The sequence below is a fragment of the Lissotriton helveticus genome, chromosome 5_1 (genome assembly GCF_964261635.1).
Source record: "Lissotriton helveticus chromosome 5_1, aLisHel1.1, whole genome shotgun sequence".
NCBI lineage: Eukaryota > Metazoa > Chordata > Amphibia > Caudata > Salamandridae > Lissotriton > Lissotriton helveticus.
The window spans coordinates 2104536003-2104563984 of NC_136065.1; the positions used below are offsets into that span (position 1 = coordinate 2104536003).

Genomic DNA, 27982 nt, shown 5'->3' on the forward strand with positions numbered 1-27982 from the left:
GTCTCATGAACACTCTGGCTTGGAGATACTGCTGGTGTTGAAAAATGGAGACTAAGGCCTGAATGCTCTGTATCCTGGCTGGACTGGGATACGCTAGAGCTGTAGATGTGTTTATGGTAGCTCCTAGATGCTGATGAACGTGCGAAGGCTCTAGGTGCGACTTGGTGTAGTTTAGGGTAACCCTAAGTCGTGCAGTGTTTGAATTGTTTGCTTTGTGTGTTGGACACATTGACAGAATGATTTTGCTTTTATGAGCCAATCGTCTAGGTAAGGGAAGACATGTATCTGTTGTCTTCTGAGATGTGCTGCTACTACTGCTAAGCACTTTGTGAACACTCATGGTGCTGTTGTGACCCCGAATGGAAGGACTTTGAATTGATAGTGCTGTCCTTGTATGACAAACCTTAAATACTTCCTGTGAGCAGGATGTATGGGAATGTGAAAGTAGGCGTCCTTTAGGTCTAGTGTTGAAAGAAAATCGCTGTGTTGTAGTAGTGGGAGTACTTGTTGTAAAGTGATCATGTGAAAATGATCTGATTGTATGTAATGGTTGAGGGGCCTGAGGTCGAGAATTGGCCGTAGTGTCCCGTCCTTCTTGGGGATTAGAAAGTACAGGGAGTAAACTCCTGTTCCCTGTTCTTCTAAAGGAACTAATTGAATAGCATCCTTTCGTAGAAGTGCTAGAACTTCCTGTTGAAGCAGAGTCATATGGTCTGTATACATTGGACGCTGCCTGGGTGGTATGTTTGGGGGGGTTGCTGTGAGTTCTAGGCAGTAGACATGTTGGATATTTTGTCTCTGTACCGGACCGGGAGCAGGAGGTGTAGAAGGGACTGAGTCTGACACTTGTAGCAATGATTTCAAGGAGGGTTTTATTTTCATATATGCTTTTCTTCTTCTACTAGAGAGTCTTAGTCGTGCAAACTCATCCGGCTCCGTTCTTACGCCCTTGGGGAACGCTGGGAGTTCCAGTGTGGTCCGGCCACGCAGGGGAGGAGTGTCCGCCAGACCGGAGGTTTCAGCAATGTCCTTCACAGGCGGTGTCCTCAGTATGGGTCGGGACCGTAAAGAAAGGAGAAAGAAAAGCAATCACTGGGATGTCCAGCGTAGGACGTTTGGGGGCCGGGAGTGAGGGAAACCAAGTGCGGAGTGTATTTACAACAGGTGATACTGTGCCTTTCGTGCTCGTGAGGGGAAAGGAACAAGCAGTCTATACACTTATGTACACACTGGCTGTTAATCGATAGGCTGAACACTTCGACCTACCCAGCCCGCCACTCTGCCCCGTACCTTTGTTAGCCACGCTCCTCCCGCGGGAACGTGGCGGGGCGATTCACCGAGACGTTGGCCTCCTGGCTTGATGTCCATAGCTGGGCTAGTCGGGGTTTCTTCTTCGCAACACTTCGGTTCAGCTCTCACTCTCCACTCTGTAACGCCTTCTTCCTCCGGGGAAACGCCGTCCGATGTCTTCCGGGGTCCACCTCCTTTTGGCTCCGTGACGCTCCAGATGGGCGGAGTCTCGTCTTCCTCAAAGGCGGAATTAAAGGCGCCTTGTCCTTTTTCTTCCTCGTATCCCCAACGGTGCTCAGTGTCTGCAAGTGGCCACTCCTCCGGATGAGGGGAGGCAGGCTGTTGAATGGGAACAGAAAGGGGCGACAAGGGAACAGCTGACCACCAGTCTCCTGAAGCATCATGTTCCTCACCGTAGTCCTCACAGTGGCGTCCCGCCCCGTCACAGTCTCACCCACCTGTCTGTTGTGATGGAATTCCAGACAGGTAGGAACTTTGATAATCTGCCCCCCACAGGAGTGGAATGCTGTAGGGGAGGCAGAGGGAAGTCACTGTTTGGGAGTGGAAGAGGAGCGATTGTTGCTGTTACCTCTACCTCTTCCCTTATTATTATTGCCTCTGTATCCTCCTCTAAAGTAGCCTTTGTTAGAGGAGGTCTGTGTGTGCGTTTTGAAAGATGATGTTGTATCTGCGCCGGTTTGCTTAGAGCCTCCTCTATAAAAGGAGCGGTGAAAAGAACTTCTAGTCTGTGCGGATTGTAATGCACCCATAGACTTAGCTGTGTCTGTGTATTTTTTCATTTTTTCCAGTGTAGTGTCTACTTCCGGCCCAAACAATTGGTTTTGATTGAAGGGCTGGTTCAAGATGGTAGTCTGAACCTCCATCTTAAACCCTGAAATGCGTAACCACACATGTCGTCTGAGTATAACACTAGTATTGACTGCTCTGGATGCTGTGTCAGCTACATCTAGTGCACATTTAATTGAGGCATTAGATATTAATTTGCCTTCTTGTATGAGCTCTGTTGCCTGATCTTTGTATTGATCTGGTTGGTGCTCTAGCAGTTTTCCTAATTGGTCGTAGTGAGCCCTGTCATAGCGTGAGAGCAGGGCTTGTGTATTTGCTATGCGCCATATATTTGTAGCCTGCGTAGCAATCCGTTTCCCTGACGCATCAATAACTTTGGATTCCTTGTCAGGTGGGGGCGTGTCACCAGAAGTCTGGGAATTAGCCCTTTTCCGTGCATTGGACACTACTAAAGAGTCTAGTGGCAGATGTCCCTTAATATAGACTGGATCAGATGGTGCTGGTCTATATTTCTTTTATATTCTTAGATTTAACACTCTACAACGTACCGGGTCTTTAAATACTTCTGGAGCATGTTTAATGACTCCTTTGATCATGGGTAGTATTTGCGTAGACCTTTGTGACTGCTCAAATGTATCAAGTAAAAAATCCTCATCAATAGCATCAGAGTGCATTGAAACCCCGTGGTAAAGGGCAGCTCTATTTAAGAGATGATTAAACCCAATACTATCTTCTGTAGGGGAAGGTTTTGTTGGGTAGGATTAAGGATCAGGAATGTCGGGCACATTGTGTAGTGGGAAGTCATATAAATCGTCCTCTCTAGGTTATGTATCTGCATTGATATCTTCATCTACAGGGTATGCATGTGGCTCTGGTATGTCATTCCCCCCACCTAGATCATACTCCTCCTCAGTGTGGTGTGATGATCCAGGAGATTGAACAGGAGAAACTGCAGGTGAAAAGTAAGGAGGGATAGGAGAGGAAGAAGGTGAAGGAGAGGAAGGGTGCATTGGAGAAGTTGCGCAATCTTTCTTTTTGGCAGGAACCACAGGTAGAAGTGGTGTGTCTGCTGGTCTCTTCTCATAAGGAATAGCTTCCACATGTCCAGTTTTTGGGTTGATATGGACTTTCTTTTGTTTAGGATCTGGTCTAAACAGTTCTTCTTCCTCTCCAACCTTCTTCGGCGTCGATTTTTTCGGTGCCGATAGGGGTTGTTTTGTGTTTTTTGCTGTAGGAGGCGTTACAGAGTCCCGTGGCAAATTTTTCGGTGCCGAAGGTGGTTTTGGCTTGGTAGGCTTGATAGAGGGTTTAGGTGTCTCTGAAACAGGCCTTGGAGTCTTTGGTACCGAGGTTGGAGTTTTTGGAATAGAGACAGGTCTCGTTGGCCTTGAGGCTTCGGACGCTGGCTTTCCATCTTTATTTTTGGAACCGGAAGGTTTTGGATCCGGAGCTTTTTGTGGATCCGGTACAGTTCTTGGCTTCGGCACCGGTGCATCTTTTGGTTTGGGTGCCGAAGGATCTTTGTCTTTGGGCACCGAAGGGCGTTTTGGCTTCGGTGTCAAAGAATCCTTTGGTGTCGAAGGATGTGTATGCTTCGGTGCCGATGGAAGAGGTGGAATTGGCACGTGTGGTTTTGTCGGTGCCGAGGCACCTGAAGGCGTAGTTGTTTTCCTCAGAGCCGAGCCCGAAGGGGGGGCGTTTGAGGGAATATTTCGGTCTCGACTGGGCCCCATGGGCGGAGTGCTGTCCGTTGCCTTTGGCTTGGGTAGTGTCTGTTGTGCAGGGGCAAAAGTACTCACGGGTTGACGAGATGGGATTGAGCCATCTGAGTCCTCTGCCTCTGATATGATCTGGAGATCAGGCGAGTCTTCCTCTGCGGCGAGTGGGGCCTCGTCTTCAGAGATGTCCTCGCCCTCGGAGATGTCTTCTTCGATGATCTCCTCCTAGAAGATGGCCTCCGGTGCTGGGGCCGTTCTCCTCATCTCGTGTTGACGTGCCCTCCGATCCCGAATGGTCTTCCGGCGATAGACAGAGGTTGCAGACCTCGTGATGGTTGCTATGAGGGAATTTTGCTCGACATACCGGGCAGCTCTGTCCATGAGGCGTAGGCCGTACGGCGCCGATAGGCCCAACAGCCCGCATCGACGCACCGGAATGTAGCTGGTGATGTCGAAAAGTCTATTCGATGTCGAAAATGTTTGTATAAAGTTTTTACGCTTCGAAGTTGCTGAAAAAGTCTTTTCTAGCCGGAGCGGAAAACTTTCATCGGAACCCAGTGGTGGAAAAAAACAATCTGAGGATGGAGTCGATGACCATGCACAGTATTGTCCAAGGGAGGAGTCACCTATCTCGTGACTACAAAGACTTCTTCCAAGAAGACAACAACCTGCAATTATCCGAGCCCAACACCAGGTGGCGATCTATTGCAAAAGTGTACGATCTGCAGCTCATATGCCTCGAACATAACTTTATGAACTGACCTATGAATTAATAGGTTATTTGACAAAACCCCAAATCTGACCTAACTGATGAATTATCATGGGATAGGTCGCAAATTTCGACTCACCTCGGTTGGATGCCATCACAGAGATGGTGGAGTTAAGGGGCCAGGAAATCACCATGTCTGTGATCACATTTAAACAAGTAAACCTTTTTTTTCAAAGTAGACAGTTTTCCTAAAAGAAATTCTGTAACTTTTTTGTGTTTTACAACCAGATTCCACTCTCAAAACACTGATACATACCATAAGGAATTGCTATTTAGAACGGCCTTTGTAAACATGCCTCTCCTAAATAGCGATTTGTTATGCCATTCTAAATCCATATTATCATTTGCAGGCACATGCATCAAAAGAAAAACCGGTCGCAAATGGGCAGATTCTCAGAATCTGCCCCTTTGCGACTGGTATTTTTGCATTTGGGAGGCATCGTCCCAAAAGAAAAATCACAGTTTAAGTAATCTCTAAATTGCAATTACTTAAATTGCGATTGCATTTAAGGAATAGCAAATTGATATTCCATAAATGCAATGCATTAAAGTAAAAAAATTAGCGATTTCGCTAATAGGAGTTGCAAATTACCATCAATTTGTACCTGATGGTAATTTGCAAAAACTTTGAAAAATGCACTAAAGTGCATTTTTCAAAGTTCCATTTTACATACACACGTGCCTTTGGGGTATGTGTGTGTGCAAGATGTACTCATATGCAGATTTCAGGGGTGCAACAGGGTGTCCTTTTGACACCCTTGCACCCTTGAAATTGCATGCGCAATTTGCGAGTACCTATTGGGTACTCGCAAATTGTGAATGCAATTCCCATTCATTCCTTTGGGCCTCTAGGCCCATAGGAATGAATAGGAAGACTTTCCTTAATTGCGACTCGCACTTTGCGAGTCGTAATTAAGGAATGTTTAGAAATCAATATTTTTTTAGCGATTTCTACATGCATAGGCTTTTGCAAATCCTTAATTGCGATTCCTTAATAATCGCAATTAAGGAACCCCAAAAGTCTACCTTGATGCATGCATCCGTTAGTAATCTGTTCCCAAATCGCAAAATGGGTTTAGAACATTACAAAAGCTGTTTTGTCATTACAATCCTTGTGATTTTGCAAATTGTGGGCTATGCAACTGCAAAATGGCTTTGTACATCTGGCCCTTAATCTCTTTCCACAAATAGTTTCTATCACCAAGTTGTATCCCACAGGTCATGGGATCTACATAAGAGTTAGACCACACTTTATAGTTTGAAGTTTATATATCTGCAACCTATATATAGTTACAGTTTACGGGTATAAACTGTTACATAACCATCTATATATGTTGACAGTCTGAGGCAACTCTAACATCGATCTGTACCAAGGACCGGAAATACAATAACCACATTATGATTTAAGGCCAACGACAATGATTTATTCAGAATAAGTGTAAACAAATAATTGTAATGTGAATCTGTAAACCAAGACCTGCAACAAACTCATAATGTTAAGATTTTCAGAAGTAAGAATCATGATGTATCAGACCATCAATCAACAATTTTGAAATCTCACAGGGTACCAGTTGGGTCATTACCCGCAGGACATAGTCGCGACTCCTATACATTTTCTAATCATGAGCTGCTTAAAGACCCCAAGTTCTATATACATTATGCATATATTGCTATTATTTTTCCAGCTCTTGCAATCCAGGTTGCAAACACCTCCCAAGCAAAATGTAGCAAAGAAAAAAACTTTCCAGAACTCAGCGGCATTTATATAATCAAACCCGATGTGTCTGTGAGTATAACAGGGCTCCTGTGTATGAAGTGTGATCTGTCAACATCACCCCTTACAATGACGTAATTGTGGTCAGATGTACTGTGGTTATTTACCACCTTACCTTTATTGAGTAAGCTATCTCTCTGTACTTGAATGTTTCATGGAGAGAGATGGGCATGTTGGGGAAGAGCAGAGACAGGCCAGGGGGTTATTTAAATCCAGGAGTAATTACTAAAATGAGTTTAAATAGAATTTGCAATTATTTTAGCGTCTGTAGGAGCTTCGCGTAAATTGTGCCAGGACCAACTCGAGGCTTTGCATCGTGTTAATCATGGGCTCTCTCCAACTTCAACGGTGGAAATATCTAGCATCCGGATATAAACTAATATTAAATAATAATATGTGCAAATGTTACAACAAATATTGTTGAAATGACAGGACTGATTGTAGATATGAAATCAAATTGTAGAATATTATATTTGAGAGAGTAGATATTATATGAAACTGAAGATAAGACATCGCGCATTGCAGGTATTTTTTGTGGGTTAAAGGATCTTTGACTACATTATAAGGATAATTGCTACTTATGAGGAGTTAAGATCATTTAGATGCACTACAGGCCCCTTTCCTTGGTAAGTGTAACTGTGAAGTGACTTGAAATAGCCTCCGTAATGCAAAGTTTTTGGTATCTTATTTCCGGGCTCTTAAAATTAAAAAATTGTCCTTTTACAAGTTTCAATTTTTACACGTATTCAGATCCATTCACACTCAAAAACCAGCCTACTTATCAGCTTTCTTAAACATCTAGGGATGATCTGAAAGCTTTAAGAGCAAACCGATTGTCAGACTTTAAACCAAGAAGTTAAAATCTTTCTCTGCCGCCACCCAGTTCTTCTCTGGTGCAGCTCCATCTTTCTGGAACTTTCTACCTGAGGGCAACTTTCAAGGACTTGTTCAATTTTGCAAAAAAAACAGAGTCACCTGTTTAAACCCAATATTGGTCTTTGACCCCCTTTCCGTAATCTCATTTTTCTCCTCATCGCCATCATTCTTCTTCTTTTCTTCTCAACTCGTTCCAAAGTGCCATCTCTTCCCTTTCCAAGCCCTCTTGCCAACTACCTTTGCTCCTGTCGCTTCCCTTTCACTCCCCTCCACACACAGTTGTTCTTCCACTTCCTTAGATGCTGAATCTAATGTGCATTCTAACTTCTTGCTGTTGGTCTTCCATGGTATTGTAAAGAGATTTTGGTCACTATCACATTGGAGATCCAGATCTCGGCCACTGTTCCTTCTGATGTCTATCTAGGGTAGGGTTACATTACATAAGATTATGAAACAAATATTATAAAATGTTTTTAGCACTTCATACTGCACTTCTGCCACTTATAGGTTCAGTAAATTACCCACCCTTATCACAATTGCTCTACCTTGGAAGAAAGAATGGCTGAGTCAGCAGGATTTGGACTAGTGGTGTACAGATTACCTTCTACTTTAGCAAGCATTTACTTTACTGGGCCATCTTGTTAAGTGCAATTTCACCCACATTACAGGAACATTGTATTTGGAGGAGAATGCCTAAGTCTTCTGTTTTCCCTTCTTTTGGTACTTCTTTTGTTAGCTTTTCTTCTCAGATGCACTAAATCTACATCATTTACCCACCTCAGTTCCCTCCTCCTTCTCTCTTCAGCAAAGCAGACCTTGAATTGATGTTTGATTTAGCACAGGTGCTCAGTGCAGGCTGTAGGCAGGAACCTGCTGTCATGAAGATAAAATGAGGGATTGTAGAGACGGTGTTGGAACCCAAGCACAGTCTACGTGTCCGAGCTCTAAAGCCAGTGTAGAGAGGTCATGGCGCTGCCACACTTCAGCTTCACCCACACTGTGATTGTGGTTACTACAAAGGATAGCTCCACATAGTAGATGAAAGTCTGCAGATATTGTACTAGTGAGTGTACATATCACAATAAAGTAAATAATTGGAGATGTCACAAGAGCTAGTGTAGATATGGACCCAAAGAGAGCAGATTTCTCATCACAGAGTTCAAATACATGAAACTTTACTGATACCGCTTTACAGAGGGCAGAAATCATGAGAAAGCGGGGTTACACCACTGCATGAGTGTGTGTTTTTCATACAGTATCAATATGTGCAGAATTGACATTAATTATAGATATACAGGATTGAGTGTAGGCATCAAATCAAAATCTGCAAATATATTGGAGTAGGAAGTATCGATGAAAGTAAAGGTATCACGTCATCGAGCGCAGATTTGAAAGTCTGCAGATATCAGATTAAAGACTATAGCTATCACATTCGGTATTACGTTAGTTAGTATGTTAGTGAGTATAGATATAACATCAGTATGTGCAGATATTACATTAAAGATTGTAGGCATTACATGACCAAGAGTAGACTTCAGACCAAATAATGTAGATTTTAAATATGAGAATGTAGATATATAATAATAATAATAATAATAATAAGCATTTATTGAGCGCCTGGCGACACAAAACTGTGTGTCCCCGCGCTGACTGCAAAATGCAACCCGTCGGGAAGAACAAGAACCGAAGGAGATAAAGTTAGTTTTTGGGGAATAGGTGAGTTTTAAGTTTAGCTCTGAAACACATTTCAGATGGCTCCATCCGCAGTTGGATTGGCAGAGCATTCCAAAACTTAGTGGCTAGATAGCGAAAGGATTGTCCCCCCATTTTAGCTTTTATGATGCGGGGGGTTTTAAATAGCATCATGCCCGCCGATCTTAGGTCTCTAATCGGCCGATGGATGGTGATGAGACCTCTCAGATAGCTTGGGCCTTTGTCTTGAGCAATGCGATGTGCAGAGCAGAGAGTCTTGAATATGATTCTCTCTTTGATAGGGAGCCAATGAAGCTTGGCAAGCGCATGTTTGGTGGATGATCTCCGAGGGAGACCGAGCACCAGTCGTGCTGCTGAATTCTGTATGCATTGTAGCTGGTGCAGACCCTTCTGATTTAGACCAAGTAGGAGAACATTGCCATAGTCCAAATGAGGGGATATTAAGGCATGGACTATGGTTTTTCTCGCATCGGTCGGCAGAAGGTCAAGTACTTTACGGAGTACTTTTAAGGTGCTATAACATTTGCTTTTCACTTTATTCACCTGGGCTTTGCCTGAGAGGTCGGCGTCAAGCATGACTCCGAGATTTTTCACTTTCTCCACAGGCAAAGGTAGTTCTCCTAGTTCGCTAGGCCACCATGCATGGGACCAGACAGAAGTCTCTTTCCCTACTATCAATACCTCTGTTTTATCTCCGTTTAAATGGAGACAGTTGGTGTTCATCCATGTCGCTATCGTTAGCATACAGTTAGAGAAGTTGGAGGCTGAGTCTCTGCTGTCTGGCGTTATCTTGAACACCAACTGGGTGTCGTCAGCGTAACTGACAATGCCCACCCCAAATTCCTCCGCAATGTGTGCTAGGGGTTCCATGTAGATGTTGAATAAAGTAGGGCTCAAACTAGAGCCCTGTGGAACCCCATGGCTAACACTGCGAGGCGATGACTTAAAGGGTGGGCAGTGAAGTTGGAAAGTTCTGTCAGTGAGGTATGACTGGAACCAGGTGAGAGCTGGGCCTTTTACTCCCATGTCTGAGAGCCGAGACAGCAGCATTGAGTGCAGCACGGTATCAAACGCTGCACTCAAGTCCAATAGGAACAACGCTGCTGTCTCTCCCTCATCCATCATCTTCCGAATCTGTTCGGTAGAATACAGAACAGCTGATTCGGTTGAAGGTCCCGATCTGAACCCTGATTGAGAGGGGTGGAGGAGCGATTCTTTCTCTAAAAACTCCATGAGTTGGAGATTGGCCACCTTTTCTATGATTTTGGCACAGAAAGGGAGAAGCGAAATTGGCCTTAAATTTTGGAGCTGAGTGATTGGAATATTAGGTTTCTTTTTTAATGGTATTACCTGGGCAGATTTCCAGTTTTTCAGGACATGGCCTTCCTGGAACGATAGAGTGATCATATTGCTTATTTGATCCAGTAATAATTTTTCCATGACTGCTTTGTACTGTTCCGGGGGGCAGGCATCCATGGGGGAGCCTGAACAAATACCATTTATAATTTTCATTAATTCCTGTTTGTTGGGGGTCCTGAAGTTAGTGAAAAGGGGTTTGTGGAAAGCGGAAACTGGGTTATCTACCTTGTTTATATCTATCCTGGTGCTGCTAGGAAAAGTGGCATGAATTTTTTCTACCTTTTCCACAAAGAAATCAGCTATCTGGTCGCATATCTCTGTGGAGTAGGTGTCTTTAGTATCCAGGCGGGAGGAGATAGTGATTTCTCTGTAGATACCGAATAGCTCCTTTGTGGGGTTTTTAGATTCCATGATTCTGCTTTTGTAGTAGAAACTTTTCTGTAGTCTTACCAATTTTTGGTATTTTTTCAACTCGCTTCTATAGTTTTCTTTGAGTTCTGGAGTATAGTATTTCCTCCACTTTCTTTCTATGGATTTACATAGGGCTTTTGCATTTTTAAGTTTTTCAGAAAACCAGGGGGCATTTTTAGTTTGTCGAGCTGGTGGTTTGGTAGTCCATGGAGCAATTTTGTCTAACACTTTGGTTAGCCACAATTCAAAGTTATCCCATATTTCCTGTAGGGAATTTCCTATTAAAGGAGGATGTTCAGCAAGTTCCTGTAACAGCAGTTCAGGGGTGCATTTTTTAAAATTACGGCGTCTGTAAGGAGGCATTTTAGCATGAGTATTGGTGATAAATTTCTGGCTATCTTGAATGGCACCATACTGTGGTCAGACCATATTAGTAGGATAGGTGGTGAAGTCTTAACGCCTTCCCAGTTAGTGAATATAGGATCTAATAAATGCCCTTGTTGATGAGTGGGTAAAATGGAAAGAAGTTTGAGATCAACCGCATTAAAAGCATTCAATAAGAGTTGAGCTTCCTTGGAGTGGCTATCCTCTAGATGGATATTGAGGTCGCCAAGTATGATGATATGTTTACGTCTGATGGCCAGCTGAGTAGCCAGTTCAATAAGTTGGCTACAGAAGGCTAGCGCTGCTCCAGGAGGTCTATATATAAGTAAGCCCGTGATTGTGTTGGTAGCATCTAATTTTATGGTGAAACTGCCGCACTCACTGTCCGTGATTTTTAGTTCGGTTAATGTACACTCTAGTTCTTTTTTGCAAATCATTGCCAATCCTCCCCCCCGTTGTCTTTGACGGTCGATTCTCAGAAGGCAATAGTTGTTCGGTATAGCCTCTAAGATCTGCGGGGAGGAAGCTTCGTCTAACCATGTTTCAGTAAGAAACATGGTGTCCAGATCTTCATTAGTCAGCAAGTCGTGAATTTCAGTTTTATGTTTAGGCATAGACCTGCAGTTGAGTAATGCCATTTTAAGGTTCAGCATTTTGTTAGTGGTAAGGGTAATTTTAGGAAGTGGTTGATGGCATATGTTACATTGTGCGGGTAAAGCCACCGGGTCTATGGAGTGCAAACAATGACAGGACCATGGCTTACCGAGTCTCAGCAGGTCAGCTTTAGAATAGTAACAGCGAGGAGTCTTATTGGTGTGTGACTCTGCAGGTGATGGGGAGCCAGATCTATGGAGGCCAGCCCCGCGCCCCGGTCGATCGCGGACGGGCGCAGACGGGCTGGACTCTGGCTTGACTCTGGCTTGACTCTGGCTTGACTCTGGCTTAACTCTGGCTTGACTCCGGCCGTGATCGGCGCGCCCGCAATGCGCGTCCGCTGCGCGGAGCCATGTACGTATGTTTTTATATCGTCGTCCGAGCGACGTTCCCAGCAAGCCCACACTAAGATGGCCGCTGTTCTAATCACCCAGTCCCCGCAGATGACGGCCCTTCAATCGGCCACACCCACAGAGAGAGTCCGAGCAAGTAGGCTGCTCTTGACTGGGAAACAGAGTGAATCTCCAGGTACAATACACCTTTCCTCCTAAATGGTTATGGGCGTAGTTGAATGGCAATTTTTGAATTCTAAAATGCCAGAGTAGCAAGATCGCGTCTAGTAACTTCAGTGCGAGGGGAGGGGAAAGGACACACAGGGAAATTCAACAATTCAGCAATTTAAAATCAGCAGAGTTAAAAAGCATAACCTCCCGGCTCAAGCCTCAGGAGAGAAAGCAAGCATATAAAAGTGTGCAGATATCAGATTAAAGACTATAGATAGGAATATGTGTACATATATTACATTAGTGAGTAGAGCTATAACATCAATATGTGCAAATATCACATTAAAAATTGTAGGCATCACATGGGCAAAAGTAGACTTCAAACTAAAGAATGTAGATTTTAAATTGAGAATGTGGATATATAAAAGTGTGTGGATATCAGATTAAACTGAGTAGGTATTAAAAATGTTCTAAATACTGTGTGTATGTGTGTGTGTGTGTGTGAGTGTGTGTGTGCATGTTTCAAATCCAAATGTGCGGCTATCATATTAAAGAGCTTAGATATTACAAGTATGAAGGTAGCTCTCGGATAAGGATAGTCTAATCAATGTCTGCAGACAACACAATAAAATGTGTAGTTACCACATCATCGTGTGCTCATTTCACTTTAGACAGCTTGCAAGGATTATGATCACATCACAATGAAGAGACATCATATGAAATTCTGCAGTTGTAACAGAGCACAGTGACGGTTTCACAAGACTGGTGAAAGTATGATGGCCACTCCACTCTACCTAATGAAGCTGTGGAACTGCTCTCGGCTGCACTGGGACCACGTGAGATCCACGCTGTTGTGGCTGCCTTCGGATGCCATGATGTTGCCGCTCCCACTGCACGCGTTGCCCACGCCGTCATGGTTCACTCCGAAGCTGCAATTACAAAGAGAAGGTCACCAGCCAATCCTAAGATCAGTACCTCAGTCCTGCCAAGACCTACAACGCCAAAGAGAGCATCGGAAAAGCCCACGTATGGATTTTAAACCCCACGCTGCGTAGAGATAATATTAGACATCAGTGTCAGAAGACATTGTGCATCACTGCTCAGTGGCCATCGGTGACAATAGCACGCAGTGACCAAGAGAGAGTGTTCTAGCTCGGACCATAGTTGGTCCCCTAAGCAGTAGGTTTCTTTTCACTTCAGAGTTATTGTGGGCCCAACGTTGTACATGCTCTGCAGATTCATCGTACTGCTAAGACCTGGGTATCTTCAGAATTAAAGGAGTTGAAATGGTTTACATGCTTTTTGCCTCTATTTTCCACCCAACCCAAATCATAGGGGTACATTTTATGATGGCTCCCACCTCCTCCTGTCCATATGACCACAGTAGCATGCACTTTATAACATAACATGACCATGAAGAAACATGGAGTTGGGGGCATGGCCGCTTTATGAGATCATGGAACTTAAAGGGGAAACTAAATATCTTCATTATGTTCACTTGGGGATATTTTGGGACAGACATACTAAGACATGATGCGCAAAATGGGTTGCAAATTGGTCACCAACTTTGTTGCAAATCCTGTGGTATTTTGCAAACCAGTCTAAGTACTAAATGGATAGTTCACAAAGTACCGAAAGTGGATAGCAATTCAATCTACCACAACTGTGTTAAATGGAGTAGGTCGCGAACTGCGGCCCACTCTGAATTGCTGCCATTATGATGGTGCCATGCTGGAGTAATTTGTTTTTAAATGCATCTCATGCCCAACATGTTGCCAGCACTCCAATTTCCACAAAGCATAATTGTACCCAGTGTACTATTATGCACTATAGAAATGCAGCACAGTGTGCAATATCAGAGTTTTTTGGGGGGGTTTTCTCCAAGGGTAAGTGATTTTTCCCCACGGAAAACCCCCTTCCTATAGAGAGCCCTCGAAGTTTGATGTATTAATGTTCTCTTATGTTTCTGGACCAGCAGAGTGTTTGCCAGATATAGTCAGAGTGAGTGGCTGTTGATCCTCTCACAAGAGATGGTTGAGTCCAAAATCTGTTGCTCTCCTCAGTAGTAAATTAAGGCACTTTGTACCTCACTTATCCAGTCCAGGCTTCACAAGGATGAGGCTAAAGCTTGGCCCAGCAGCATCTTATTTCTGCAAACACCAATCTCAGTGTCATTGGCGTTTAAATTCCCACCCGCAGTACAGTAATGCTTTAGTTCAGGCTTCTCTCAGAAGCAGCTTCTCAGCTACTGGAATCTGGAATCTCTCCAGCTACCTGCAAGTGGCTCTCCGGTGCGGTGGCCATTCTACTAAATTACAAGTATTTTTGGGTTGAAATATTATATGTATAGTAAATGTTTGAATTTCCAAAATATATTTAAACTGATATTTTGCAGCATTAGGGAGATGTATTACTAATACTATTATCTCTGAGTATGGGACATTGAAGCTACACCTGTTATGTGTTACCAGCGCAGATGCAGCTCATATTGACAAAGCTTTTTTTCACATTGCTAATGATAACACTGCCTGATGAACTGAGGTGATCACTGCTGATAATCTGACCACTCATATAATCTTGTCTGATGTGGTTACTATTACAACACTAATGACATTAGCAGCCCAGGTTTTTTTCATTGAACATAAGTAGCTCTCATTCCAGGAAAGGTTGGATGGAGATCCCTCCTCTAGATTGTCAATCTGGATATACTTCTGATCTCTCTCGTATCCTGTTGGCGGCCACAGTGGCTTTACAGTGAGAATATCTGAAGTAGTGTGTGATTCATGAAAGTAATGCTGAGTCAGTGATACTGCAGGAGAATGCCCTGTTTAAGATTCTCACTTTTATTTTGGAACTGAGTCCTGGAGATCTTTCTCTTTAGAGCCCCATCTCCTTACAATTCTGCAGGCCTTGAAAAGAGAACTACCACAGCCCTCGAACAAGCCGGCTGCTCCTCAGATATTTATCGGTGAAGGGTTTAGATTTGAACACAGGAAGTAATGGCACTCTTGCTTGTGCGTGTATGAGATATACTAGTAATTGATGAGTATATGGTGAAAAACAGGTCAGGAGAGAACAAACCCAAATGAAACAACTCCTGCAATTGTGTGGATGAGAGTCCACACACACAAATGAACACAAGTCATGTGCACACGTTTCTTATCTAATGGGTTTTGTTGACAAAACCAATTTAAAATACATCAGCTCGTGCAAATAATGAAGGTTGAGATCTTGAAAATTTCAACAAAAGGGATTTATAAGTCAATCCAGATCAGTACACACTACATTCTACCAGCCGACACGTGTTTCGTCACAACGTGTGAAAATTGTGACTCTTCAGAGCTGTATGTAGTGAGGGGGACAAATATATCGGTTCGAGCCGTGATGGACGTATGGAAAATAGCGGTCTAATAGTAAGTTCGATGATTTGCGATAACAATCACAAATGTTGTGGTAGAGTCGAAGCAAAATGTATATAATGAAGGACGGGTGTGTCCCTCACGTAACAGGAGCTGTGCTGACTGCTGCACGTCTCGAGGTTCGGTCAGTTGTGTCCTTTATTATATAAATTTTGCTTCGATTCTACCACAACATTTGTGATGGTTATCGCACATCACCGAACTTACTATTAGACCGCTATTTTCCATACGTCCATCACGGCTCGAACCAATATATTTGACCCCCTCACTACATACAGGCACCACCACCGCGCAGCAGCACACCGTGTCTGCCATGCGCCTCACCCCTTAGTGCCATTCAACCCTTACATTAAGGTGAGATTGGTCTTTTCATAATTGCACTCCAGTGCCCCATTCACTTCCTCCAGGTCTCATAGACCACCCTTGGGTCCTCACACTCACATGGACCTCCACGAATAGCCGCCATGTCCCACCAGTTAACTCCCCATTTACAACTTAGACGTCTCCAAGTTTAGTTCAATAATTGATACTGTGCACGGCATTCACTGAGCACACCACGAATGTGCACATCACGAATGAAAGGTTCCACATTAAGCATAGTCAGCAAGTAATGGATGGAACTACAGTGTTGTAAATTCCTATGGTTATTAGCAATCGATGCTAAACAAATGTTTTTTTGCCTTCTTTCTCCCCATTTTTCAACAGGCTTGTATGCTTTAATTCGGGCAATGTAATTTTAAGTCCTGATGATGATCCTTGTAATGTAGTGTAAAGGATCGAAACGCCGTCGACAATAGATATAGTTACACACCTGTTTTCCATTGTGTTACCAATCTTGTGTTGACTATATGAGGACAGTCTGGTTTACTTTTATTTTGAATACCAGCGTCCCCTCTTCATATTTTGCCTGATAAATACCCCTTCCCTTTTCAATTCCTCCTGTTCATGTCTTATATGTTCATGTTTTATATGTACTGGATACAGGACTGTATCTCACTGTATATTTTTGCACTCAAAATCCTTTTGCATTTTTCGTAAGATTGATTAAATTAGTGCCCGGCTGGACACTTCCTTGCTTATAGCACACATTGCTGTCTATAATTATTTTCTACTTTTTCATATGATACGTTAAGGACCACTGTTGCCTTAAAAGAATTGTCACCCCAGGTCATTGATATAATACCCATCACTACATACAGCCCTGAAGAGTCACAATTTTCACACGTTGTGACGAAACACCTGTTGGCTGGTAGAATGGACTGTGTACTGATCTGCATTGACTTATAAATCCCTTTTGCTGAAATTTTCAAGATCTATTTGCATGAGCTCATGTATTTAAAATTGGTTTTGAAAACAAAACCCATTAGATAAGAAACATGTGCACAGGACTTGTGTTCATTTGCTCCTCAGATATGGTCTCTCCCCATATGAACATGGTTCACACTGTGGTGCAACTAGAGCAAGAGCTATAATCAAGGAGCCGAACCCCTGCATGCCACAGAATATAGTGCTGGTCATCTAAAAACGATAGTAATATGGAACGTTTATGCAAACTGGTTCAATTTAAGACAGAAACTCAGCTCCAATTACATGGAGCCATCTCTTTACCATACTCCAACCTGCAGTCTATCAGCCAAAAGGCATGCAGTGTGCAGACTCTGCAACAATGTTGCTACATAGGATTTCCCAGTCTCCTTTTCTATACTGTGCTGCCGCAGCATTCCTTCCTAGACATGGCATTAGTAAACCAATGATACTCTAGCAAAGTTCAGCGGGACTGACCTGTGCCCAATCTCATGCGCCATGGTGATGCCCAGGTCAAAACCAGTATCCTCAGTGATCACACAACTCCAGCTGCGGGTGCAGGCCCCGCCCAGCTGGGTCACACCGCGTACCTGTGGGTTCCCATCAGGCAACACCAAGTCAAATCTGGGGGGGTGGACAAAAACAAGAAAGGGCATTGAGGAAAGATGCAAGAAGTTACAAGGAAGACTTGTGAGCCAATAACTCCCACTCAAAAAAATGTATTGTATTCCCTGGTATTCTAGCAGCATCCAATCCCACTTTTAAAATTCTCCACCCCTGTCATTACTGAACCGATAAGGATTCTGGACACCAAGATTCAATAACGGATGTATGACGGTGCAACGCGTGCTTTTACAACGCGTACCGTTACGACGCAGTTTTACAACGCAAGTCGTTACAACGACTTGCGTTGGGGGGCGCTGGATAGTGAATAGTTTAATTTACTATTCCAACTCCAGTCCCCGTGGATAGTAGGGAAGGTGTTGGATAGTAAATTAAACTATTACCTGTCCTAGAGCGCCCTCCAGCGAAAGTCGTTGTAATGACTTTCGTTGTTAAACCTGCGTCGTAACGGTACTTCGTTGTAAAAGTTCCGTTGTAAAGGACGTTCCCCTCAATAACGGTTGCCCACTTCGACTCTTCGAATAGTGTCTATGTGACCACACAGATGAGCAGCTTGGATACCTGGTGACATACAGGACAAGGTCTGCGTGTTCAGGGTCAGAGTCCGACTGGGGGTTCACCTTATTGCTCCAGTTGCAGACACTCATCAGGGATGCGGTAAGGTTCCTGGAGATCTGGATAGCAGGCTGAGGGCAGAAGAAGAGGCATTAAAAAGGTGCCACAAATCCTATGTATTTCTTTCTATGTTTTTCTTTCACACTCTTCTTTTCTTTCTCTCTTTTACTTTCACTGCCTTTATGGTTCCTCTTGAGTGCTTTTAGTATCACAGCTTGTAACAGTTTGACGCTTAGCCAATCTCAATGGCCTGACCCTAAATCCTTTACTTTTCACTTGTGTTCGAAAACTAGGGATGTATAACTTTGTAATTGCACTAATGATGTTTGACAAAGGTGACAAACTACTACTGCACATTGTGGTTTTCTTCTGAATGCAAATTTGGTTAATTCGCTCTGCATTTAGAAAACATTACTGCTAACATCACCTCAGTGCCCGATTGTAATGTAAACCATGGCATTTCTGCACATGAACCTCATTTAGTGATCCCAATACAAGGGATATTTCTAATCTTTTCAACAAACACAACAAGCCAATTATTTCTCCATCCTTCAACCCTGTGGCCAGGACTTCCTCAGAGCCTGAGCCTCTCTCTGTCTGTTTTCACCCTTTCTATGGGACTCCATGGAGCTCGTTGATGCAAAACAGTTTCTGTTTACCACTTTTATGCTGATGATACCTGCTACATTGGCAGGGATTCAGCACCTCTACTTCTCTCCTTTGTAGGGGCAGGTGCCATCCATTCTCTGCTGGGTGCAATGCGTTTAGCAGGAAAGAACCAACATTTCTCGGTAGCAAACAGATACTATGGAATAGGGAGTCCTTGCACATTTATAGTCTCTTTCAAGTACAAGCAATGAGTGAAAAGCTCATCCTCAAAAGTTGCCTTCTTTGCCTACATTCTCGAGGATATTCAGTCCTAACTCTTGCATCACAATTTTAAGCTTAATTGATTAGAACATGTTATTCCAGCTGATCGGTCTGCCTGGCACATTCTTGACTAATTTCACTTAAACCATATGAAGTCAGTCTATATATCTATAACTATATATATATATATATATTTATATATATACATATAGTGTGTATAGACATATATGTCAATATACACACACGCATATATATGCAGTAGTTATATTATATATATATAAATATGCAAAAAGGGAGAGAACTCTGGGTAGTTCTCAAGTTTAGGGGGAAAGCAGCTCCTGTTAGAGCACTCTCAACACCAGCGACACTCTAGATCTGCTCACCTCAAATGTCTGTTTTTCTATCAAATTCTTTAAGCATAGGATTAGCACAGTGCCATCCACGCCGAGATAGAAAAGGACAAAGGGCCATATTATCAAGACAGGGCGATACATTATCGCCGCTTTTATCGGCAGGAAACCGCCGCTAATGCGGCGATAATGGGCTTGATAATATGCCCTTGTAAATTCCCACAGAAGCCCAGGTTAACACCAGAACCTGGGCTTCTATGGTAATTCTCAAGAACATATTATCAAGCCCATTATCGCCGCTTTAGCGTCAGTTTCCTGCCGATAAAAGCGGCAATACTGTATCGCCCTTTCTTGATAATATGACCCAAAGTCTTTTGCTATTTCTACTGCAAAGTCTTTAAGCATAGGACGAGCACAGTGCTGTCCTTGCCAAGCTGTAAAATTACAAAAGCCATTTATCACTCCAGGCACAGTATTACAGCTTTGAATGGGTAAAATAACAACTCAAGCCAACCTGAAATGAGTAAAAGCAACCCCTGACACAGTGTTTCGCTCTAATTTGAGCTCTTCAGAGAGGTATAGCTTTGTCCAGACACAAGGGAGCACCCAGTATAAGTCGAAACAAAACCCTTTCAGGCATAGAGTGATGCATAAATTATGCAAAAAAGAAGGTAAGAACTCTGGGTAGTTCTCAAGTTTAGGTGGAAAGCAGCTCCTGTTAGAGCACTCTCAACACCAGCGACACTCTAGATCTCCTCACCTCAAATGTCAGTTTTTCTATCAAAGTCTTTAAGCATAGGATTAGCACAGTGCCATCCACGCCGAGAGAGAAAAGAACAAAGTCTTTCCCCATTTCTACAGCAAAGTCTTTAAGCATAGGACTAACACAGTGCTGTCCTTGCCAAGCTGTAAAATGACAAAAGCCATTTATCACTCCAGGCACAGTATTACAGCTCTGAATTGGTAAAATACCAACTCAAGCCAACCTGAAATGAGTAAAAGCAACCCCTGACACTGTGTTTCACTCTAATTTGAGCTCTTCAGAGAGGTATAGCTTTGCCCAGACACAAGGGAGCACCCAGTATAAGTCAAAACAAAACCCTTTCAGGCATAGAGTGACACATAAATTATGCAAAAAAAGGAGAGAACTCTGGGTAGTTCTCAAGTTTAGGGGGAAAGCAGCTCCTGTTAGAGCACTCTCAACACCAGCGACACTCTAGATCTCCTCACCTCAAATGTCTGTTTTTCTATCAAAGTCTTTAAGCATAGGATTAGCACAGTGCCATCCACGCCGAGATAGAAAAGGACAAAGTCTTTTGACATTTCTACAGCCATCTTGGGTTTTAGGCGACATGCTGTGTATTACCACACTCTTCTTGGGACTGTTACTGGATGTGTTGATCTTTGCTTTAGGGTATGCACTAGACCTTTGCGTCTGGCCCATGGTGGGTTGGAGGCGGCTTGCTGTGTATGTGAAAGACTAAACTGCTTGTCAATAAAAAGATTAGATCCTAAACGAGATGCTAAGGACTCAATTTAAAGTTGTGGTGCATTAAAAAAAATCCTCCTGAAGGAAGCACTCAGTCCAAAAGAGCATTCCCCTGTAATGTTTACTCTAACTTGGTGGAAGAATTTCCACCAGTCGATTCTCCTTTGGATTCAGCACTTCCTCCAGAAGGATTTTAAATTACCATTTTTTAACCAGGACCGTGAGGCTTATCCTGTGACAATATAAATAATGACAATAAAAACACAGTTGATAGACAGAATGTAGAACAATGTCATACATTCACCCCAGTACAAGGATCTGGGCCTAAATCCATCGTTTTTTTGCACTCCACACCACCCTGGGTTAGACACTGGCTATATGCAAATCAGCTCTGACCCTGTGCCTCATGGGAACAGTCCAGTTCGAACTACCAAGCCATGTCTTTCCCAGACCGGAATCAAGCATCCAAGGACCGGTTTATGGCTATCAGCCTTCATTCAGCCTGGATAGCTTGACTCCAGTGGTGTGGAGAGCCTGGGACTCACGTCTGAGCATACCCAGCCCACTCAGGGTGAAAATTGCAAAAAACACAGTTGATAGACAGAATGTAGAACAATGTCATACATTCACCCCAGTACAAGGATCTGGGCCTAAATCCGTTGTTTTTTTGCACTCCACACCACCCTGGGTTAGACACTGGCTATATGCAAATCTGCTATGACCCTGTGCCTCATGGGAACAGTCCAGTCCGAACTACCAAGCCATGTCTTTCCCAGACCGGAATCAAGCATCCAAGGACCGGTTTCTGGCTATCAGCCTTCATTCAGCCTCGATAGCTTGACTCCAGTGGTGTGGAGAGCCTGGGACTCACGTCTGAGCATACCCAGCCCACTCAGGGTGAAAATTGCAAAAAACACAGTTGATAGACAGAATGTAGAACAATGTCATATAATGAGCCAGACTTTATAAACCCATTTCATTAATGTACATGGCCGGATTTTGGAAATTTTTGCTGAATGCCTATAAGTTTAAGACAAGGCTACATCAGCCTATTTAAAAAAAAAATCTTTGTGTTTAAGGCATTGAAATCTCTCATACAAAATACATTTGAAGCCCACATTGGCCATCAGAAAGCTGTGTTTATAACATGTTACATTAACTGAACAATTTTAACAAACGGTAAAAGTACCTCTACAATTCCTCTAAATTTATAACGTACTAGCTGTCCGTCCCGACGTTGTCCGGGTATAAAAAAGATTTACCTGAAGGACGGCAAACTTTACTGAACGCTACCCCACCGCTTTCCAATGCAGCAGGCGTCTTAGAATGCACACGCCCACACACAACGCTGAAGGGCACGCACACCTCACGACGTGCACGAACGCTAATCTCATCACAGTGAGATTAGCGTTCGTGCACGTCATGAGGTGTGTGTGCTGTTCAGCGTTGTTGTGTGTGGGCGTGTGCATTCTGAGACGTGTGGGCGTGTGCATTCTGAGACGCCTGCGTTTATCCCCGGTTGAGATCGGTAACGCTTATGCCCACAAAGGTTGCTTCTCAACATATGTAATTAACGCCGCCTGTGCGTGAATGCGGCGCACCTTGTGTCTTCTATACGGACGTGTGAGAAGTGATTATAACTCGTGAATGGAAAGGCGCGCTACTGAATGACGCGGCCATTTTTTTGTTATAAAATTTGTGGCACGCCCCTTTGAGAACGCTGTTGTGGTACGCCCCTCTCACAAAGTATAATGTGTGTACTTTGACACGGCTATGACCACGCCCCCAACACGCCCACGGCCCTCTGAGTGTGTAGTTTGACACGCCCACACCCCTCTGACAACGGTTACGGCCATAAAGTAAAATGTGTGTAGTTTGACACGCCCACGAACACGCCCCCGGCACGCCCACGCCCACAAGGGACTACTTTACCCCTAAGGTTCTTTGACGTTTCTAATGAATATGGTGCCCACCTGTATAGCCTATGTCCATCTGCTGCAACTCCCCTTTCCAATGCTGTATTGGGTGTTGTGATTGGTGCTGTACTTCTTGAGTTTACCCGCCTCAAAGGTTTCAGCTCTCTCTTTATAATAGTAGTATGGATTTCAAGATCTGGATGTGTTAAGTTAAGATCGTTCAGGACCTCAGTGAACAAGAACCTTTTTTTCACTTTAATCTGGGATAGCTCATTAAATGAACCCTCAAAAGCCACACTTGTGGATTAGGTTGCAAAACACTTGAATGAATCCCCTAAAAGTGCTGGCCCAGATGTCTGCTCTTGTGCATGGCCTTGTGACCCTGGAAGCCCCACCCCAATTGAGATTGTTGAATGATTGAAACTCTGACTTCCAAAGAGTGTTGTGGGGTGGTGATAAACTTCAGCCAACAATTCATAGTGGACTAGATTAATTCTTATTCAGGATTTCTTCAAACATACATGAAATGAAAAAACGACCTTCCAACCCACAGACCCATCCTCAAAGTTTGTTCATCTGTTTTTCTCCTTCCTGAGCAGCCACATGGATGGACAATGTGAGAAGCTGACAGGCACATGGACATGCTTAATTTGAGCCTGTGGTTTCCGGTGCTCGGCACCAGCACTTAATTGTCAACACCAAACTCGACCCAAAGGTATTGGAGCATTTATCATGAGCACCAGTTAAGAACTCATTCAATTTTAGTAGGCTCAGGGAGATTACGTGATTTGCCCAGAATCACAAGATTTGAGCCTACACTAAGACTCAAATTAGTTAGTTCTGTTATAGGTGGAGCTAATAGGAGCAGTGGGCAGGTGCAAGCTGCCTCCTGATGAGAGATCAGGAGGAGCTATATACATACGTCTACAGCACCACACGTTTTGGAGCCTAGTAACCTCAGAAGATACGTTGGGGCAATGGTGGGACAACAACACATGTAGAACGTATCCATTAATGTATGTGCCCTATGTTGAATCTAATACAAACGTATAGGCCGGGAGAATGAGCCACATGAAATGAACTGCTTACCCAGCTCAGTCACGCATGCGTGGAGATCAAGTATTGACGTACCTCTGGTTCTGTCAGGATAATCATTCCGACCAGGTGCAGCCGGAAGAGCTCATCAAGGGAGATATCCCGCAGCAGCTCAGCCCCCTGACAAAGAGAAAAGACAACATGAGGCACGTACCGCCCATGAGTCGAGCTGACTATGGATGGTGTTCAGCAATTTGCTCTGGTAAAGCACATATCTAGTTCCAATGACTAATGAAGCCGTCTTCGGAGTACATTTGTATTGCAGCAGGAGCATCTCTAACATGCATAGTAGTGTGTGGTGGGCCTGCCTGAGATCAGATTAAGAAACAATGATGTCATTTGGTCTAATCACTGGCTATCATACAAAGACTAGGGGGATTATGTATATAAAAAGACTTTTGCGATTCTCAAATTGCGATTTTTAGAGAATCGCAATTAAAGAATCGCAAAATGCAATGTATGTAGGATTCGCTAAATATTTTGCGAATCCTACATATTCCTTATTTGCGAATCGCAAATTGAGATTCACAAATAAGGATACCTTCCCATTCATTCCTATGGGCTAGGAGGCCCATAGGAATGAATGGGAAGACATTCTCAATTTGCGATTACCAATTAGAGAATCGCAAATTGAGAATGCAATTTCAAGGTTTCAAGGGTGCCAAAAGGACACCCTGTTGCACCCCTGTAATATGTATGTGTGCACATGTGGTGCACATACACAAAAGCACATTTTTCAAAGAAATTGCATATTACAGCCATGTGGTGGTAATGTGCGATTCCTTAAGGCCAAATTGCAATTTTTCTGTGCTTCCTACATTGCATTTAAGGAATCGCAATTTGCAAAATAGAGAATCGCAAATTTAGCGATTCCCTAATTTGAGATGCCCTTTTGGGATGATACATTGGCCTGTTTGCGAACGGAAAAAGGGCTTGATACATATGCCCCTAGGTGCACAAGATCCCACAGATTGCCCAAGGTGCTTTGAGGGATGTAGTTTCCTACAGCTTAGAACTGGAGCTGGAGTTTACTATGACCTCTGTGGTCTCTGACAGGCTAGGGTTGGAGCTGATGTCTTCCTTTTGAGCAACTTTGTCACCAATTCCAGGGGCTGGAGCCTGCGCTCACTGTCAGTGATATGATGTCTTACACTAAGGATGGAGCTGGCATCCATTCTTGTTATTGTGCCATCCTACTGGTTAGGGTTGGAGTGTATGTCATTAATTAGAGATGCTGGGGTATAATGTTTATAATGTTTACCCGCCTGTACACTTTATCCTAGTATTCATACAATACCTATGTCAGGACTTACTCAGACGAGTAGCATGCTACACCGTGCAGTGTGTGAGGTTGGAAGTATCTTGTCTTTGCTTTGAACCTACATTGGAAGTGTTTTCGTGTCATGCGTGAGTGATCAGACAGGTGTTCTTCTCGTCTTCGAACACCACGCTTAGCAGCGTGATGTGTGAGAGGTAGATGCACAGGTTATGATCCGTAATGCCACATCTGCCATTATCCCTTCAGGTTCCATTATTATGTTTATGACTTTTTTATATTATGGATCCACATTTAAATGCTGACTGTAGCAACAGGTTGCCCACTGTGAGATTTTATAGAGCTGTGCAGAAGCTGTGGCACAAGGAGGGAGGCCTGTGATAGAGCTCTTCTCGAGTGGACTAGTTTAGAATCATCCCTTGTATGATAGTTATTGCAGGTTCTCAACTATAAGGCGTCATGTAATGGTTCGAATGTATGACTGGCCACGGCTGGCAAGAGTGGCCTATATCACAGTCCTCCATTATCCAGCCATATGTAGCAGATCTATTCTGACATTGCAATATCATCCAATTAGTATTGAGAGGTTAGTTATAGTGGACAGGTTGATTATGTTCCACACACGGCCAATCAAATTATTGCGTTGTCGATAATAGGAGGAAGGACTGGTGCTTCTGATACAAGTAGGTTAACTTTATGTCATCAAATCGTCAGCAGCTGACTAAGGGTGTTGACAGCTGTGGGCCGCGCGTATGCTTCTGGTACGTCCAGGCTGGGTGAAAGGACTAATAGACAGGAGGAGAATCATAGAAAAGCCAGGTTTTCACTTCTTGTCTGAATTGCATGTCCTCCTGTATACGTCATAGTTTGTTTGGCAAGGAGTTACAGAGGTTTTGATACCTGGATTGAGTATATGGAACCTCCTATGGGTTTATTTTTTTAGTGGGTAGAGTACGCGAAGGGTAAGTCTAGCTGCAGCACTCTGGATTCATTGATTTATCATATATAAAAAGCAAGAAGGGGTGGCTGCTAATCTTTGAAATTGCTGGGGTGCAATACCTGCCAGGGGCTCACCCCATTGTTTTCAGAATGTGCCTTGAGAGTTCCCATATATTAAGGATTACCCTCATTATGTCAATGCTAGCATTTTGTTGTGGATACGCTCTTATGACAAGAATTACATTTAAAAAAACTGTAATTGTAAAGCGCAAACGAATCGCCTAAGGGTCTCAAGGCGCTGGGGCCGTTGGTGAGATTAAGTGAGCCTCAAGGCGCTAGGGATCAAACAATGGGACCCAAATCACAGAACTAACTTAAGACAAAATCCTAAACTTACTACCATTTTGGTATTGACAGAAGGCACTTACTCATTTTGGTATTCACAGAAGGCACTTACTCATTAATGAGTAAGTGCCTTCTGTGAATTCCAAAATGAGTAAGTGCCTTCTGTCAATACCAAAATGAGTAAGTGCCTTCTGTCAATACCAAAATGAGTAAATGGTGGTAAGTTTAGGATTTTGTCTTAAGTTAGTTCTGTGAATTGGGCCCTATGAACCCAGCACTCCGGAGTCAGCCAGCCACCCTGCCCGCTGCGCCACACCTCTCCCTGCGCACACACAATAGTTCAGTATCAGCAAGCGATAATATCCATATACCATGGATGGCTCGTATGTCAAAAATTACAGTATTTGAGAGTCAGCATTTTACTATGGGTTTTTTTCCTCCAACCTGCCCTAACAGCCCCAATATGCCATGGCTCCGCTCTCTAAGGCAAAGAAAACCTCCAATAAGTTAGCAACAGGATTTTGTAATAAGTGTTCTCTTTTGTTATGAATTTTAGAAAGTTTTTCAGGGTCCGTATCTTGTCTTGGGTGTTATTGTTATTATTAATTGTTATAGCAAGAATTCTCTGATATGTCCCAGAAATATTTCCACTATGCCCGCGGCAACATCTTGCCGCCATAAGCCCAGAATCATACTGACTAAGTCATGGCCAGCGACAGACTCACAATTATAAAACATGCAGACAAACACACTCTCGTTCACTCACACTCTCTCACTTTCATTCATACTCACTCCATCTCACATTTGCTCTATTCCCCTTCAATCAATCCCAGTCTCTAATTTACTCATTCTCACTAATACTCACTCCCATTCTGTGTTACTCACACACAATCATACTGGCACTCACTGTTTCTCTCTCTCACGTACACACACTCCCCCTTTCACACTCCCTGACTCACTTCCACTCCCTCTCACGATCTCCAGTGACTCAGTCCTATCCCACTCACACTTCTTCACTCGCTCCCTCACACTAACTTTCACTCATTGACACTCAACCATACTCACACACACACACATACACACCCATACACACAAACACACACTTTCACTTAATCTCATGAATGTATGATGTTACAACGCATACATTTACAATGCATGCCTTTACAACGCAGTTTTTACATTGTAACATCCTTTACAACGCATTCTTTTACATAGCATGCCATTACATCGCATTTTCAGAAACTACCTTTACAACGCCTACCATTACAATGCATACCATTACATTGTATTTAAGGTAAGTGTTGGCTAGCATAGGGGTAAAAATTACTATTCTAACTCCAGTGAGTGCAACAGTAGGGTAAGTGTTGGATAGTGTAGGGGTACAAATTACTATTCTAAATCCAGTGAATGCAACAGTAGGCCAAGTGTCAGACAGTGTAAGGGTACTATGCATTGTAATGATGTGCGATGTAATGCCTGCG

The 27982-nt window shown here is 43.4% G+C and overlaps 1 protein-coding gene across 1 annotated transcript in view; it reads right to left on the reverse strand.

Moving 5' to 3' along the window:
- ADAMTS13 (ADAM metallopeptidase with thrombospondin type 1 motif 13) overlaps positions 1 to 27982 on the reverse strand; it is a 271774-nt gene that overhangs the window by 197003 nt on the left and 46789 nt on the right. The window contains exons 4-7 of the mRNA XM_078646125.1: positions 23978 to 24061; positions 18168 to 18292; positions 17460 to 17606; positions 13053 to 13187 (exon numbers count right to left, since the gene is read on the reverse strand). Coding sequence (XP_078502251.1) covers positions 13053 to 13187; positions 17460 to 17606; positions 18168 to 18292; positions 23978 to 24061 — 491 coding nt within the window. The remainder of the gene's footprint in view (positions 1 to 13052; positions 13188 to 17459; positions 17607 to 18167; positions 18293 to 23977; positions 24062 to 27982) is intronic.